This window comes from Arachis ipaensis, chromosome B6, assembly GCF_059453495.1.
Source record: "Arachis ipaensis isolate K30076 ecotype BB chromosome B6, ASM5945349v1, whole genome shotgun sequence".
In the NCBI taxonomy this organism is placed as follows: Eukaryota; Viridiplantae; Streptophyta; class Magnoliopsida; order Fabales; family Fabaceae; genus Arachis; species Arachis ipaensis.
Window position 1 is genome coordinate 12,309,357 of NC_142441.1, and position 18,685 is coordinate 12,328,041.

The 18,685-nt window shown below is 34.7% G+C and overlaps 3 protein-coding genes across 4 annotated transcripts; 2 read left to right on the plus strand and 1 right to left on the minus strand.

Moving 5' to 3' along the window:
- The first annotated feature begins 1,174 nt into the window (after positions 1–1,174).
- LOC107646537 (zeaxanthin epoxidase, chloroplastic-like) lies at positions 1,175–2,040 on the plus strand. Its single transcript, XM_016350718.3, has 5 exons — positions 1,175–1,209; positions 1,398–1,449; positions 1,522–1,610; positions 1,700–1,784; positions 1,960–2,040. Exons 1-5 carry the CDS (start codon positions 1,190–1,192, stop codon positions 2,038–2,040), a joined length of 327 nt encoding a protein of 108 aa, XP_016206204.2. The 5' UTR covers positions 1,175–1,189.
- Positions 2,041–6,093: 4,053 nt separating this feature from the next.
- Positions 6,094–15,070, minus strand: HASPIN (Protein kinase superfamily protein). Of its 2 annotated transcripts, XM_088491355.1 has the most exons (16): positions 14,979–15,070; positions 14,597–14,726; positions 11,460–11,731; positions 11,270–11,362; positions 11,098–11,188; positions 10,410–10,990; positions 10,001–10,124; positions 9,731–9,840; positions 9,305–9,416; positions 8,910–9,002; positions 8,751–8,812; positions 8,528–8,658; positions 8,371–8,441; positions 8,239–8,291; positions 7,469–7,535; positions 6,798–7,118 (listed from the first exon to the last, which is right to left on the minus strand). In XM_088491355.1, the coding sequence occupies exons 3-16, from the start codon at positions 11,624–11,626 to the stop codon at positions 6,990–6,992; spliced, it is 1,884 nt and encodes a 627-aa protein (XP_088347481.1). In that variant the 5' UTR covers positions 11,627–11,731; positions 14,597–14,726; positions 14,979–15,070; the 3' UTR covers positions 6,798–6,989. The 2 variants fall into 2 exon arrangements, with proteins under 2 accessions (XP_088347480.1, XP_088347481.1); XM_088491354.1 differs by lacking the exons at positions 14,597–14,726; positions 14,979–15,070 and adding an exon at positions 6,094–6,225 and having other exon boundaries at positions 6,962–7,118; positions 11,460–11,651.
- LOC148554637 (uncharacterized) lies at positions 11,988–17,808 on the plus strand. The gene is made up of 5 exons (XM_088490419.1): positions 11,988–12,006; positions 14,199–14,261; positions 16,888–17,288; positions 17,359–17,400; positions 17,464–17,808. Exons 1-5 carry the CDS (start codon positions 11,988–11,990, stop codon positions 17,806–17,808), a joined length of 870 nt encoding a protein of 289 aa, XP_088346545.1.
- Positions 17,809–18,685: the final 877 nt, after the last annotated feature.

Consider the following 18,685-nt stretch of genomic DNA (forward strand, 5'->3'; position numbering starts at 1 on the left):
CCAAATTTCTTTTAGCCACTACAAAATTGATTGACTAACAAATACTATAGATTCAATTAAACAAACTCATATGAGGCATAATGACAGACAAAAAATTCCATCATTAACACAGAGGCAGCAACTAATGCAAAATCACAGAGGCTAACTTAGAAAATCACAGAAAATCTCAACAATGCCATAGTAATTAATAAATGTTTAAGGTAAATAAAAATTACAGAAATCAAAGAGGCTGAGTTAGTGGAAGGAATGGCGGCCATGGCGACCAACAGCGGCGACGAAGACTGAACTGCAACAAACACGATTTTGCCTCCAACGATCTTTCTGAACGGCGACGAAGATAACCTCTTCTAACGCGACGAAAACGGTGACGATTCTGCTTCTCACTCGACGAAGACGGCAACGCGCCAACGCTTCTGCCTTTGACGATTCTCCTCGGGCTGGGTTAGGCACGCGATGGGCACAACGGCGATGTTCTCGGCCAGATTTCTCAGATGCAGGACGATGGTTCTGCGGTGATTTTGAGAATGAGAGGAGAGAAGCGGTGAGAAAGGGAAACACGGCAGTGAGGGGGACGAAGGTGGCAAACCACGGTGAGAGGAGAGGTGGAGACTGGAGAGGATTTACGAATTTGAGAAGAGAGGCTTAGAGAAAGTGACGGCACTGAGGGAATGAAATTGGGATTTACGGTTTCACTTTCATACATTCATGTGAAACTAATATATATATAAGGGTATTTTTGTCATTTTGTATATACGGGTATTACACGGATATTTCCGGGGCGGGGACTTCAATCCCTGCCCCCGCCCCGTTTATTTAACGGGTCCCCGCCCCCGTTTCCGCGGGGTAAAATTCCTCCCCAAATTCATTTCCCGGCAGGTAAATCCCCGCGGATACCCGCCCCGCCGGGGAAAATTGCCATGCCTATGGAGAGTAAGTCTATGACCCCATATGAATTTATTTACTAATATCATGCTTAGCACATTGGTCTCATAACTAAGAACCTGATTCCAGTTATGGTAAATAGATAAAGTAGAAGTCTGTGAAGAATGGAGGATAGGAACAGAGGAGTTAGCTCCCTTTTCATCATTTAGGCAGTTAACAACAACTGTTACTGATTTATCGGTGGTTTTTATTACCATGCGGAGATGAAGGAGGTTATTTGAATCCCATAAGTTTAATTCAAGATGAGATGAAACCCTGCATAATCGGGTATGCTTTCAATTCCATCTTCTCTATAATTTAGAGGCTAATAATTATGAAATGTACTTTCTATGCATTGGATTCTGGACAAAAGAGGAAACAATTAATTAGGATGTGACTATGTATGTACCTAACACATTTTGCATGTGGTTTCAAAGATCGAACTAATTCTTTATAATATGTTTTCATGATTTTAGGAACACGCAAAAAGATTACCCGGGCATTTCAATTACAATACCCTTACCTGAGGTAACAGAATTTTTCATGAACTGAATTAAAACAATGATCTTGAAAATGACCAACCAAGCTTCTGTCTATAAGGTCTCTGAGATGCATGCTCAATTTCACTATAAGGATGGTGCATTTTTCTTGACCGATCTGCGTAGTGTTCATGGCACCTGGATCACTAAGTAAGTAAAACAAACTTGAGGTTATTAAGTTTCAAGTTCTTGAAAATCTAAATCCAATTCAATTTGTATAAATGCCAAAATAATTTCAGCAATGAAGGAAGGCGATACCGGATACCTCCAAATGATCAAGCTCGTGTGCGCCCATCAGATGTGATTGATTTTGGTTCACAAAAGGTGATCAATAATGATACCTACGTTCTGTTGTAGATTATACTATAGACTATAGTACACTACACACTATAAATAAATGCCTTAAGAAGTAGTTGCATTATTTACACTGAACTATAGAGCTAATAATACTCATACACACTTGATTTTGGTTACATTGTTCATGCTTCAAATTTTGCAGGCTTCATTTCGAGTTAAGGTGATAAGATCTACTCCAAGAGCGTCCCAAAACGAAGGGGCGCCAATATACCAACAAGTATGATTCTGTTTATATACAAATACATATCTATGTTTATAACATGTTCATGTTAATTAATTAGGATATGAACATGAAAATGCTACAAACAACTCTTTTGATTTTCATTTACAGAAATAAATTATACAAAATTACTTGATACGAGGAAAGAAAAATTAAATTGTGATAGATATCTTTTTACTCTTGTGGATTGATTTCTTCTTGTGTTTCAAGTATGCATGGTTCCTCAACTTACTTTTGTCGGCAATATAATTGTTTCTTATATCATGAGCAAATCTTGCAAGTAAGGTTCACATACCATAATTGAATAGAGACACATGTAGTACCATGCATGAGATGAGATGTCGTTGTTTATTATTAATTTTTTTATCGTACTTATTGTATAAAATTAAAGCAGGATTATATTTCACTTGAATAAACGGGTTGGGTACTAATAATTAGGTTTTTTTACCTAAATGCGCATGTAAAATACATTAATTCCCAAAATGCGCATGGTTTAAAATTTTTCTGAAAATACGCACGGCCAACTCGCAGGGATCACACACGAAATAGAAATAGAAGGCATATCATGGAGGGGGCCCGCGAAATGGGTTCATGCGACATGACACAAGCCATTTCAATTGTATCATCCACGAAATGAGTCACCTCAACTATGGCATACACGAGATGTACCATTTCACTCATGACACCCACGAATTGCATCACTTCACGTATGATACACACACGAAATGGAAATGGAGTAGTTCTTTCTTTGATAATAAATCGTTTTAAATTAAATTAATTTACTCTTACTATATAAATCGTTTTATCTTAAATTGGTTTAATAGAAAACCGACATTTCATTATAAATCAATTTATACAAAATCGATTTATTAGGAGTTCCTACTTCTATAAGCACTTTTATAAAATTTAAAATTTTTATTATACAAATAAAATTACGTGATTTTTACATATGTTCTTAATGCCGCTCACCATAGTAAAAAATATGAACTTATACAAATTTAATAATATTTTTATTTACAAATTTCAACAAATACTTAATTATATATTATAATTATGCATGAACTAGTTTAAGATGACTGTAAAAGAATGGGAGAAAGGGAGCAAGATTGATTTAAATAATTAAGAGAGAATTTTATCATCAAAATTGTTCTTATCTAGATCACTTCTTAATATTATTAATATGGAAATTTATTTTTAAAAACTAACCTATTTAAGTTAATTATTCTTAACCTTAAGCCAAGATTAAACCACCAAAAATAATTTAGTGGCGAGAAATTTAGGTAATATATACGAGTTCTTAGATAATATTGTTCTAAGTAGGAAATATTATTTTCCTCAAATTAAAATATATATGAGGTCTTAAATCTTAAATTAAATTATTGTTATAAGCAATAAATATTATTTCCCTAGTCTTGAATATAATTAATAAGAATAACTTTGTACATTTGACCACTTAAAAATGTTTTCTAGAAAATATGTGTTCTTAATTAAATTATACAATTAGTCTTTTCTCTATTTTTATTTTCTTAATTTTATGATTTTCTAATAAAACTTCAAAATTTTATAATTTTTATATAAACTTTTATTTAAAAATAATTTTATAATTCTGAACTCAGCCGTACATCCATTTTGCTTATGCCAGCCGTGAGTTCCTCCCTCCATTTCGCTGCTGCCCTCATGGAAATGGGATATCCATTTCGTGTGTGGTTAGCATGACATGGCATGCCCATTTCGTGGGCACCATAAATGAAATGGAGTTTCATTTCCATTTCACGGGCAGAGGCCACAAAATGGCGATGCGCATTTACAGAAAGATTTCCAGCCATGCGCATTTTGGGAATTAATGTTTTTCAGGTGCGCATTTAGATAAAAAAGCCTAATAATTACCATGCTTAAATTTATGTTTGAAAATACGGAATCATGATTGTATACATATTACTTATTACTAATAAACGAATAAATATAACATTATTGTATACTTATTACTTAAATTTATGTTTGAAAATACAGAATCATAAGGTTTTTTAAGTTTTCTAACAACAATCATTCTCTTATGCTCACAGTCAGAGTGTGGGTGTATGTCAGGTCTCAGGTGAATGTTGAGCCTCACAAACTCTTCTCTTTTCGGTAAATTTAAAGATCTGCAAACCAATTATAACATGTCCATACCACTTATAATTTCTACTTAGACCACTCCCAACATATGAAGTAAATGTAAACAAAAATAAATAAACAAATTAAGAACAATGTTAACTTAACATATAGTAGTATTGGTGCTTATTTAATGGAATCTCAAATTATTGGGGGTGCCTATGTGGCTATGAAGTGATATCTTGTGTTGCTATAGGAATGGACGAAGCCGAATGTTTTGGGAAAGCTATCTAGCGTAGACGCTGTTAATTAATTAATCAATGGCAATGGAATTGGCCCCTCGATGGTTACACATCAAAAGTACTTAAAATTCAATAATGTTGCTCTTAAGTTGATCTATTATGCGCTGACATTGACCAGCATATACCCAAGGCTGCTCCTTCAATTTAAAATTAACATAGAAACAAAACTATAATATGAAAAATGTAATTAGTAACTACAATTACATACTATTACACTAATTAAGATAGTCTAAGTAGGTGACAAATTAAACAAAATAACAGCATTGATATATCATAAGAAAAGAAGAATGGTGGAAGATTTCACAAAGAATTTATGGTCAATGTAAAGAAAATGTATAGTCACAATCCAATGTGCACACACACTTGACATTTTTGGCGTTTATCTAGTTTGCCGCCCTTAGCTTTCTCAAACACCATGTACAACATAATAATTTGAAATTTTGGTTAACATAAATTTAGAATTTACGCAAAAAAATTAGGTGAATTCTCCAGGACTCAGTTATTTTGAGGGTAAGGTATCCAATCTTAAGTGGCATTAATTTATTGGTACAAATAGTAAAAATGGACCCATTTATATTAACAGGTCTGCTACACATACAAATCTTTTTGGCATATAAGATCATACAAGTTGACTCAAACCCAATAGAAACAACCCTCACGTTAGATTGCGTTCCCCAACTCTTGAGTAGCCGAAAACCTTTATGACAAACGGTTTTTCTCCCTCAATCAAAATCGCAACGCTCAAAATTCAAACAAGGATCAAAATCGTCGCGAAAAGTGAAAGAAGTTTTAAAGTTGAATTAAAAAAAATTATAACAACATGAAATAAGATGAAGAAGAAGTAGCAAAAGATGAGGAAGCGGAAGAGTTTTAAATTATACAGAAATTATCAGTACAAATACCCAAAAATTTCTTAACAATATATATAAATGTGTTAGTTTTACAACGAAGTTTGATACAAATACACAAGTATTTTTTTCAATGCTACATTTTTTTCTTTTTTTTTCTTATTTCTTTCTTTTAGTTGAATAAATATAAGTTCACCCTCTTCCAAGTAATTTTGTAGTATTATATGTTTTTTTGTCTTTGTTTGATTTTTTTATGTTTTTATTCTTGTTGAGAGAGTAAAATAAAAAAAAATTGAAAAGGTAAAACGAAAAAAAAGATGGTGATAATGATGAAAAAAAGAAGCATCAGAAGATAAGGAGGAAGAAGATGAAGAATTTTAAATTATGCAAAACTTTATCAGTATAAACACACTAAAAATTCTTAATACACATAGATGTCCTAATTTTACATCAAAATTAGCTGCAAATACACATATTTTCTTTATGCAGAACTCCTACGTTATATCCAATTCAATTGAAATGCTAGTAAAATAATTGCAATTTGTACATCCATTAAATCCTACATTACATAAAAAAGTGATTTTAAGTCGCATTAATTTTATGGTCGAAACTATTTCATTTTATAAATTTAATTTTGATACATTATTAGTGTAAAATAATTTTATACGTACATTTAAATACGTAACATCACATTAATAAAAATAACTATTTTTTACAATAATAACTTAAATAATCATATAAAAAAACAGATGTAATTACACGACTTTACACTGTGAATCCATTAGAATTAAATTCTTATTTTATTCGAAAACAATCTACCAATGGACAAATATGGGTGAGTGGGCGCAACCCATGTGGAATAATCTCATTTGTCTGTCTGACTAGATCTCATGCCGAAAGCAAAGCACCATGGTCTAAGGGCCTCATACTAAACCACATAACAGGAACTTGAGGGAAAAAGACAATTCGGCAGAACGAGAACGGATTAATAGTTTAATGCATCGGATAAATAAACAAAAATAAATGTACATGAGAAAAGAAAATGATTATTTCTAACGTCATTTAAAAATAGGTATCAACAAAACACTAGGTTCTCTGTTGAGAAAATTACAATACAATAAAATAGTCCGTAAATATATTTTAAATTAAATATTAACTTTAATTAATAACCGAATCTAATTCGTAAGACAATGACGTAAACTTTTCTGGATATTGAAAACGTTGCGTATGTTATTAGGTAATGATTACAGTTTTCCAATGACGTGGCTTAATTATATAAAAAACATGAACTAAGAAAATGAGTATAGCAGATGTGACGCACTTGATCATACAATTCCCAGGGCACATCTATGATTGCCGAGGAAATCTATAGTCTTATTAAGTTCATTTTATTTATTTATTTAGTATATGAATCATATTATAGTATGCGTTTCTTTCAACGCGATCTATGTATGGAGTAGCTAGTTTTGTTTCTCGTTATACATGTTTAAAAAATCAGTGTATAAACTCTATAGAGATATGCAGTGAAAGGAATATCACTCACTTAAAGGTGGGTGGCCTTCAACGTTCAAGTTTAGTGATTTTCCATATGCAATACTAGTTCGTTATATCAGATACCAATCTACATAATTAATTATAGTTTCACTTCGCAAAAGCAAAATTCTCAATGCGAGCGAGCATTACCTCTTTTTCCATCTGCTATATATATACTTCACTTGTTGCATTGTTCAACGAACAAGTCATTGAAAAAGGGATCAAGAAGAGCTTCCTTGGCTGAGTTATACCTTTCTAGACGTTTCTTCAAGGAGCGTAGCTCTCTTTCATCCCTTGGGGTACGTTCCTACAATAAACATAACGCATTATACTGCTTTTCCAAACGTTTAGTCTTTCTCATTTGACAATTTTTAACAAATTTAGGACCAAAATGTTTGTGAATTGTGACCACCTAAAAGAGCCAAATTAGTATGTGAAAAACAGTGAATCGTGTGTTTATAAAAAAGAGGACTTTCTCATTATTAGATGGAGCTATTGAACTACACTTTGAACGAATAGAACACAATGGAAGAACAACAAGTAGAGTAAGAATTAAAATGTTCGATATAAAACTGAAAAAGACAATTCCACGAGAATCATAACCACAGAAAATATTCAAAGGAGGCACTATCTTAAAAAAGCAGAGAGAAGGCTTACAAATGATTTCTTCAGGAGGAGTATGTCCACTAAGTAGAGCACCCACAACACATTCGTTCTAGGGAAACTGCGAAATTGCAAAAACAAAGATTCAAGGGTATGCAAAATAAAAAGCAATGCAAAACATTGGAACTTCCATGTCAATATTAACATCAAGAGTACGCCAAATTAACATCTGATCCAATAATTAAAACATAAAGGCAGACTTAAATGGATTGAATTGCACGTAATAATTTTTACATGCATATTACACAGTCAAATCTCCTCACTGGTGGAGTGCCAAAGAAGGGTTAATAATAAACTTTTGGTTTAAAAGGAATGATCGTAGAACTAAAAATGCATCACATTTGTACAATGATCACTTTTGGCCGAAGTTCTACAAACATGTATTTTACACACAAGCACCTTTTTAAAACCTACTTTTGCATGAAGCATCATAACAAGCTTTAACTCTCGTCCATCAGTGATTATTCACATCACACATGTAATGTAACCAAACTAAACACTCCTCCTTTCGTCTCGGTCTCTTTTGGTACTACTGGAACAGTTCACATGCTTCATTGTTCACTCATTCTACAATCACATGGACACAATAAACCATACCTACCCCCCCCCCCAACCAACAAAAAAAAAAACGAAATAATAATAAATGCTATCACAGATTTTGAACCTATAATAAACTTATCTCAGCATTCCTTCAAAAGCAAGTTCAAATAGAGTTGAAAATCTTTTAGCTAAATATAAAGAAAAAATAAGTATGTGAATATTACCTTCCTTCCCAACAATCTTCTGTTACCTCCCTCATCCTCCGATACGTTTCTGACTGCATATGATACTTAGCATCATTGTGCAATTACATGGGACTAATGGAAACATGACTTGAATAAAAAATTACTTATTACCTGCTTGTCTCCTTTTGGACCTTTAAACAGGTCAGGATCTGAGGAAAGGTCTAAATACAGTATTCGATCACCTGTGTGTAAAGGATATAGTAAATAAAAGTGAGCAACGAATTTAAGGTCCACAGAACATGTTAAAGGCAAGATTTCCGATATTCACCTGTGTTTATTCTTGACAGAGTAAAGTCAATAATTGATATCAACAACCCAAAAGTTTTAACAAACATATCCTTGCCATCAAGAGTGAACTGCAACGTTACAGAATCACTTCGGCTAACAAGTATATTTCCCCTGAGCAGAAATGATATTCATAAATTAGTACATAATACTACATATACTAACGAAATTATTGCAGAAACAATGTCAGTATATGAAGATCCCACCAGTGAAGATCTCGATGTTCAAACTCGTATGCAGACTCGGCCACAGCAAGCCCAGCTATAGCCTGTATTTGATTATGAGAATTAGCAATCTAAGAATTAATAATCCTTCAACAAGCTGGAAGCACTGAATATATATTACCAGCAACAATTGAAGTGTACCTGAACCAGTAAAGTCCTTGCCTCCTCATAATTAAGAAGTACAAAACTTTCAAGATCCTTGCCACCATGTTCTTGAACAAAGACCACGTAACACTATATGAAAGAATATGTTAGTGTATTGACTATTGAGCATATACATAGTCATTCAATAAAATGTAACTACTCTTGTTTGTGACATAATACTGATAGACGCACTTAATCTGTCAATTGAATGCATGGAGAAAAACTAGTTAATTATCAACCAAAGATCATGGTATCTCCTATTAGCTACTCTTTGTTTCGCCGAAGAGACTGATAGCTTCTAAAACTCGTCATTCTACGTATGCAGAAATATATCAATATAAATAAATTAGAAATTAACATAAGTCCATCACCAACAAAGTCAAAACATGTACCTGTTTCTCTGGGAAATCTTTTGGATGATCATTCTCTGAACCACGTTTATCATCCCAAGCTTCCCATGCTTGAATTAGTGTCGCATCATAAGGGCCTTGGCATACTTTAAATCTACACAGAAGAGAGAGCATAGATTGCTGAGATACAAGTACTTATCGCACGAGTAGAAATTTGTCTGATGTGGATGTTGGACATTATTTAAGTTAGGCCTAACAGCCTGATCCCACCAACCATTGGTGATTCTACTTTTTAAGATGACAAGATGACCAAAAAAGTTCTAATCCAAAATTAGAAAACTCGAAACAATAGGGTTCAGTGGGTAAGATTGATAGATAAGAAGACAAATAAATCTATGTTATTAATCATAACTAAGTTTTCCTATGCTTTTAAGCAGTACGTAAAAGTTATTAAAGTCAGACACTCACTCTAGTGATTGAATGAATGTCCTGCATAAATTATCAGAGTCACCTTCATTTCCTCTCAATTGATTGAGAGTTTTGCAGAGAAGCACCTCCTCAAGCAGTTCTTCGGATCTCTGTAGCACGAAAAAGCCAGTACATTATCATATTATTATTAATCTATCTATGAACAAAGTATCCACATCAGTTCAATTTAAATAAGGTAACACGCAAACATGATCACATAAGACAAATAGCACCGGGAAAGGAAAAAGAGAAGAAAAATGCTTTGGTTACCTTTTGGATTTCCCCATTTACCCTGAAGTCCCCATCAAAAGGAACTATTTTGCAGACATAACCGCCAACCTTAAAAGCCTCTCCATATGTTCCTTCGCCAATTTTTACGATAGTTTCTGAGTAACTGGGGCAAAAAGAGAAAAAAAAAGCTATGGCCTTATTAATGTGAGGACATAGAAGCATAAAATCATACTAAACAACTCCGATGGGATTGAAGTCACGGACTTATGATCATGAAAATGTAAAACAAGCTCAGATTCGTTCCATGTGACCATGAAACCAAAAATAAACCAGTTTAACAGGCAATGTGCAACTAAAAACTCTAGTCTAATGCTACGAAGTAACAGAAATAGTTCAAACCAATCACATACACTTCACAGTATAAGTAAAGAAGAAACAAAATTATTACCAAGATAACACATCGCCCAACAAGGAAGGTGCAGACTGTCCGCAAATTGATAATAAAGCAGAAAATGGACTGATATGGCCATCATCTAATGAAGATGAAGTTGAAGTCAGAGAGAGTTTCTTAACAGCAAGATCAATGTCTTCGCATCCTCCATCACTCTGATCTATCATCATCTTATGATCAATTTGCAAATCGCGGGTTCCCTCAAGAGGAATCCCATCAAGCAAACCTCTTTTGCCACCAGCTTGAATGGTATCCAGATGTGAATTCTTCGCCACCGTTCTTTCCAATGTTTCCAAGATCGCAGAATTGATGCCGACATCATGGGTGATTTGAGAACCAGTGGCCGGAGTATCCATTATCTTAGAGAGTGTGCTAGAGGGGCCGCAGCTTGGCTTTAACCTTCTGGAGTGCAACCATCTCTCTAACCTGGCGCACACAGCAGGTAATGGAGCCTCTTCAGGTATTGTCCATGTGCCAACCTTCTTTGGAGAGGGACTCTCTTCTAATAACTCAAAAGCATCAACCTCTTGAAAGTACTGTTTCTCCTTTTCAAAATTCAGAGGTTTCACATGTTTTCCCTATCCACACATCACTTTGCATGTCATCATCTAATTCTACTAACTTATTGTTCCAAATTACAGTAAATTTATAAAGTAATGGGGAACAAAGTTTAAGAGTGAGATACTTTTGGAAGAGCGGGTCTGCCTTTGTTTTTGTCTTGCTTCAACTGAGGCTGATAAACCATGCAAGCACCAACTGCGATACTCGTCCTTCCCCTGTTAACGAACGAATTAGATAATGAAACCGAAACAGAAAAAGAAATCTGAAAGAAATGAAGGTGAAATTTGAGAATGAACCTGGTGGAGAGGGAACGGTTCCAACTAACTCGTTTGTTGGGATCAGCCAGACTCACCCGGCTTGGCGGCGGCCATGCGGGATCGGAATGCTTTCTGTGGAAATGGAAAGTCATAACAGTTTCCCGCAAAAAAAGAAGTAAAAAAAATGAGAGAGAAATGGTAGATAGAGAGAGAGGGGAGAGTCGCATACGAGTTGTTACGGGGAGGGTTTCTTTTGCGATAAACGACATTGATTTGTTGGTGTTGGTGAGGGCTTAGGGTTTCAGTGGCAAGGATTTCAGACCATATATCAATGGAAGCTGAAGAGCAGTGAGAGTGAGAACCTGCAGCTTTGGAATTGGAACCCATCATGCTCATGCTTAGCGTTCCACAAGCACTTCAATTTTGCAGACCACATACCCAGTTTAAAATCTCTACCCTGGCGGGAACCTCTTTTTTGTTTTTCTTCACCCGTTATTGGGCCTGTGATAATTTAGATTGGGCTACTGGATACTGGGAATGCGTGCCAATAAGGCCCAATTAAAGGGCTAATATATGATACTAGATAACGCTATACCTCTTAGAGAAGGAACAAAGTTGTTTGCTTTCTAAAATGCCACACCAGGCTGGAGCTTAGGATGGAGGAGCCAAATATCCCGGACCAAAAAAAAAAAGCGCCATATATTGAGAGTGTGTGTGAGCGGATGAGTTTGTAAGAGACTAAGAGGGTAGGGTGCACATGGGTTGGGTGAAGCCGGGTTTGATGTGACCTAGACCCGACCTGAAATATACACCGAGTCTATTTATTAGACCCGAACCCGACCCTAGACCCGATGAAACCAATACACTTTCGGGCCACAATTATATCGAGTGAAAACCGGGTCGTTAACATTACATTACGTTGATACCTTCTTGTAAGCTACCATGTAAAAATATCCAAATTTCCAAGACTCCAACCATTATTTAACATAGTAAAATTCACTTAGAAAAATATAACAAGAACCAACCCTTCTTTAAAATTAAAGCATAACCACAATCAATACTAAAGCAAAACCACAATCAATACTAATATTGTCTAATAATACAAAATATTTAAATCAATACAAATAACACAATATTATGCATTAGTCTAAAGTCTTATGCATTCTAAACATAAAACATTAATTTATAGTCTTATAATGACTAATAAAACAAAATATTAAGGTTTACAATACTTAAATTCCACATAAGAATATTCATGATCCATCAATAATAACACAAAATATTAATTGTGTATGATGACCGGGCCATCGGGCCAACTTCGAGTGACCCGAACTATGGCCTGGACTCGACCCGAAATAATGACTGGGTCTATTTTTGAGACCTTTACCCGGCCGTAAACCCGATAAAATTACACCAAATTAGTCCCTAAAGTATTCAGAACCGGACCAAACCTTCGAGCCGAGCCGGGTCTATGCACCCCTATCAGAGAGAGTGTGTGTCTTTGTGAACAGATAAAAACGAAACACACGCACACACTCTACCATACCCAATGGCCCGAATCCGGATTAAACTAATTATATGCTCACGTCCCAAAAAAAAAGTTATTTCCTAAATCTTATTTAATAAAATTCTTATAATATAAAATAGAGTTGTCAAAATAGGTTATTGCCTTATTCCATGGATTTGTCTGTTTAACCACATTAAACGGACAATATTTTAGCTTAAAAGATAAGTTAGTAAAAAATTAGACGTTTAAAATATCTCAAGTTTTAATAATTCAACTCAAATATCTCAAGTTTTAATTAAAATATCTCAAATTCTAACTTAATAATTTATTAAAAAAGCGGAAAAATAGTCAAAAATTAATATTTTAGTCCAAAAATCAACTTTTATTTTTAATTAAAAATCTACTTAGACCAAAAATAATAAAATAAAATAAATAAACGTGCTTCCCTAAAACATTTAGCCAGAAGAACTTCCCTGTAACAGGTTTGACTTCCATTTTTGATATTTCTAATATACTTGATATATAATTGAAACACTCATAATCTAGAACAACTTCCTCGGGGAGGGTAAACAAAAAGAAAAATTTCTTATTATAACAATGATGATTGTATTGAAAACAAACATTAAAATTATATATTCCCAAATCATTTTATACATATAAATAAGCATAAGATATTGTAAAACAATTGTATACTATAAAATGATAAATCAGGTAGTTACAGTTACATATTATGATTTCAACGCTTTCTCGGACTTACATTGACTAAAATATAAAAGTTTAATTATTCTGTTAGCCTCTATAATTTTATCGAATTTTTAATTAAATTTTTATATTTTTTTAATTAGATTTCTATATCATATCAAATATTATAATTAAGTGTTTGTTTGGGTGCTATTATCTTGATAAAAAAATATTTTTTTTATTTTTAGTGTATTTGACAAATTTTTAGTAGTAAAAATAAAAACATTAGAAAAATTAAAAAAAACATCTTTTTTAAAAAGCTATAATTTACATCTTTTAAAAAAAGATCTTTTTTACTTAAAAAAAAATATTTTTCATGTAATAAATAAATAAAAAATATTTTTATATTATTATACCCAAATATAATTAATAGATAAAAAAATCTTTTTGCATAACATACCCAAACATAAAATTATTTTTAATTTTTCATAAGATCTTTAAAAAAAATATAACTCAAAAGAAAATATTTTCTCAGAAGCTCATCCAAACAAACTTTAAGATCTTATTAATAGTAAACCTTAAAAAAACGTTTATAACTCTCTTCCACTCTCACCCCCCCCCCCCAAATCCACCATATCGACATATCTTCACCCTCTTCCTCTTCTTCTTCTGTCACCACCCTCCCTCTACCAACAAGCTCTTTCTTCCAAGAAAAAGAATTTTTGTCATAATAAACTTTTAGCATAATCAGAAGCAGAATTGTTGTCATAACATAATAAGTTAATTACAAACAAAACACATCATCAGAATTTTTTAGCACAATCAATGTTTTTAACATAATCAGTAAGCAAAAGTAAAACCAATTCAAAGGCAGAAGTAGAAGCAGAATGAACAAAAGCAGAAGCAGAATGAAGCAAAAGTAGAATAAAGTAGAAGAAAAGGCAAAAGCAAAACAAAACAGAACGAAGATCGATTTTGCGACCCACCCACAAGCCCACACTTCACATACACATTCATCAAAGCATGCAGACTCCAACACACCTAGAAACCCCAAACCTCACCACAAGTGCATGAAACTACGAGCTATAAACTCGTCATTCTACGTATGCAGAAATATATCACTATAAATAAATTAGAAATTAACATAAGTCCATCACCAACAAAGTCAAAACATGTACCTGTTTCTCTGCGAAATCTTTTGGATGATCATTCTCTGAACCATGTTTATCATCCCATGCTTGAATTAGTGTCGCGTCATAAGGACCTTGGCATACTTTTAAATCTACACAGAAGAGAGAGGATGGATAACTGAGATACAAGTACTTATCGCATGAGTAGAAATTTGTCTGATGTAGATGTCAGACATTATTTAAGCTAGGCCTAACAGCCTGATCCCACCAACCATTGGTGATTCTACTTTTTAAGATGACCAAAAAAGTTCTAATCCAAAATTAGCAAACTCAAAACAATAGGCTTCAGTGGGTAAGATTGGTAGATAAGAAGACAAATAAAACTATGTTATTAATTATAACTAAGTTTTCCTATGTTTTTAAGCAGTACGTAAAAGTTATTAAAGTCAGACACTCACTCTAGTGATTGAGAGTTTTGCAGAGAAACACCTCCTCAAGCAATTCTTCGGATTTCTGTAGCACGAAAAAGCCAGTACATTATCATATTACTATTAATCAATCCATGAAGAAAGTATCCACATCAGTTCTGTTCCGTCCGAGATACCCAGGCCGACCTCCTAGCGATCCGAGCTTTTAGTAATTTCAGATTGGTAGTGCTGCTATTCGTCGGGGCGAGGTATAGGTCGACTCTCTTTCAAAACAACGCGGGTGGAACACCTGCAAAAGAATCTCCAACGCTCAAGTCAGAAGAGGTATTCAAGTAAACCGCAAATAAAGTAAAAGAAAGAAGAAGTAGTGATATTATGTTGTGCTTATGTGTTCTTTACTCTGTTGCTTCGGTGTTGTTTATATAGATAGAGAGGCCGTTGTGCTCAACATCTGATATCTTGTACTTTTCTGCAGATCTCTCCGTGATTAGTTTTTAGAATCTTTTCTGTTATTGGATGATCTGTTTCCTGATTCCTAGCTATTGTGGTAGCCGTTGTGTTTGTTTGGGCCGAGGTTTATGGTCCACATCACAGCCCCTAAGCTTGACCTGTTAAAGAAAAAAAGGGGGAGGAAGGAAACGGGTCGAGCTTCGGAACTATCTCGGCCCTAAAACTTTGTTGGACTATATTGGGTGGTTCCTCAGCCCCCAAGCTGGGCCTGTTTCCTTTTAGTGTTTGTTTTTGTTTGATATGTTATTTTATTTATGTTTCATTTGTTTATTTATTTGTTTATTATTATTATTATCATGTTTCCTAGTTTTTCGCGCCTGTAACACTTAATGGACATGACCGTGGCACTTTCCTTTATGTATCCCTGACCGTTTGATCTAGCTCCTTTGATTTTGAAATTAAATGTTGAATGGTTATTATTTTTCAAGGCTATTTCTTGTCAATGAACCGTTTTTGTCATATTAAATTTTTGTGGTGGTTTAGTGGACTCCTTACCAAAAACTGAAGTTCCTTTGTGTTAAGAAGAAAATGAGCAGAAAAGGTTAGTCTATTTGACTAATGTCTAGTTTTTTTTGCTGTATCTATTCTTTGCATGCGTTACTGTAAATGGAGAAAACTCAAGTCATTGTTAGCGAGAGCGATCCGTATAGTTGGGTGCATGAAAATGTTAGGTGTCACTCTTCTTACTTTAATGATGTGGAGTCAGTAGGGGTTCTTGGTTCTAACGTGTGTGGTTGATGATCGTGTTTGTGAAAAAATTTGTGACTGGTCCTATTTCTATGTTTATAGTTGTGTTCTTACAGAGCTTGGAGTTAGGTTTCCTTTTACCGATTTTCAATGTGGTGTATTGCGTTGGTTGAACTATGCTCCATCACAATTACACCCTAATTCCTGGGGTTTTGTTAGAGCGTTCGAGGTGTTAATGGATTTTCTGGGGCAGGCTCCTTCTCTGAGGGTATTTTTTTCTCTATTTCAAGCTAAGGGTGTTCGTAGGGGTTTGTGGGTTAACCTAAGTAGCCATCCTGATAGGTCCCTTTTCGCGTTGTACAAATCTTCTTTCAAAGATTTTAAGAAAATGTTCGTTAAGATTAGGAGTATTCCTGAACAATTTCCTTTTTTTATTAATGAGACATTGGAGGAGAGGTTTCCTATTTCGTGGTGTTCGAAAACGGTACAGGTTTTAGATGTGGAAGATCGGTGTCCTAGTGATAATGACATTTTGGAGTTTTTAGTTAGTGAAATGGAATCTAAAGAATTGTTATCTGTTTCTGAACTTCTGAAATGGGATTCTGATGAGCAATCAGTATTGGATTACCTAGGTAAAGCTTTTTCAAAAAATGGAAAATGGCTACTTGTTCTATTATGTTTTTAATAGCATGTTCTGTTTTTTTGTTTTGTTAGGTGAGAAGGTTCCTACTATTACTTCGGCTGGTTTGAAAACATTTTTTAATCAAAGAAAAAAGGCTGAAAAAGAAAGTTCGACTACTAATGTTGATAAAGAGGTCGGAGGTGGAGTTATTCAATCAGAACTTCAACCTAGAGTGAAAAGGAAAAGAGTAGGGCCAACCAAAGGGACTAACCTGGGTACCTTAAAGAGTGATGACAGGGTTAATTTTGAGTTGATAGAATCTTCGTATAAGTCTCAAGAAGAGCTTCATGGGTATTGTGTTGATGATCACGCCAAGTCTTTGTGGAGCAAACTGTTTCCGTTTGTCACTCTCTCTGAACAGTTTGGTCAATTTCCTGTTGATGTTGAGATGATCAACAGGATTGGTTCGGTTGGTGTTAGTCGCTTTTTACAGGTAAATTGAATTATTTTACCTTTTTGTTTATTTCTTTCTGTCATCTTTTTTGTGCATGTTTCACTTGCAGGTGATCGGGGCTCGGCTTGTGTCTATTGGGCGGACACAGGAGGTTGCTTTAGAAACAGAAAAGAAGAATGTTGTCGTTGTTAATGAACTAACAAGAACTATATAGGAAAAGGAAAAGTTGGTGGAGGAACTTTCCTCTTCTTTGAAATTAAAAGGGTCTGAGGTTGAGAATCTTCAAAGCCGGCAAGAATCCCTTGAAGAGGAAATAAAGGATCTGAAGACTCGTAATGACCAGTTGGCTGCTCGTGTGGGAGAATTGGAGACGGATGTGTATGAGTCGTTTGCTCAAGGTTTTGAAAGATCGGTGGCCCAGGTTAAAGTATTGTTTCCTGAAGTTGATGTAGAGAAACTGGATGCTACCAAGATTGTTGTTGGTGGGAAGTTAGTTGATGATGAGACTCCAGTCGAAGAGTTAATAGAGGATTCCAGTATCGGAGAAAAAGATGATTGAATATGTTATTTTTTGTTTTGTATTTTGTTTTTGTACTTGTGAATGTTTGATTCCGAGATTTACTATCATCGGTTATTTTGGTTTAATGACTGTGTACCGAGTAAGAAGCTCGGCTTTGTTTGACTGCATATTGTAGAATGGTAGGATTTGAATTATGTTTTCCTTATGACTTTATTTCTTTATTGTAAAAGATGTACAAAGTCTGATGTTGGCGTCCGGCCTCGTTAAAACCTTCTCTTGAGCAAAAACCCAATGTGGGAAAAAAAATTCATGAGTAGGAAAAAGAGTACCATCATGCGCCTATGTGATTATGATATGTACAATTTTAAAGATGAAACATTTCAGGTTCCAGGGATTGTGCTTCCCTTTAGTGTTTGTAGTGTATAAGCCCCCATGCCGAGTACTTTGTCGATTCGATATGGTCCGTCCCAAGTAGCCGCGAGCTTCCCATGTCCTTGAGTTCGTCGTGCTTCTTCTGTTTTCCGCAAGACTAGATCTCCTGCTTGGAAAGCTCGGGGGATCACCTTTCTGTTATATTGTTTTTGTGTCAATTGTTGTAGAGCTCTTTGCTTCAGCAACGCACTGTTTCTTACTTCTTCTATTGTATCAAGTTCAGTTGCTCGAGCTTGATCGTTTGAGGTCTGTGTGTGGTGTTCGGCTCTGATTGTGGGAGTGGCGATCTCTACTGGAATCATTGCTTCTGCCCTATATACTAGTTTGAAAGGGGTTTCTCCCGTGGCCGAATGGATAGTGGTGTTGTAACTCCATAGCACCTCAGACACTAGATCTGCCCATTGGCCCTTTGCCTCTCCGAGCTTTTTCTTTAATGCCATCAAAATAATTCGGTTAGCTACTTCTGCTTGCCCGTTTGTTTGAG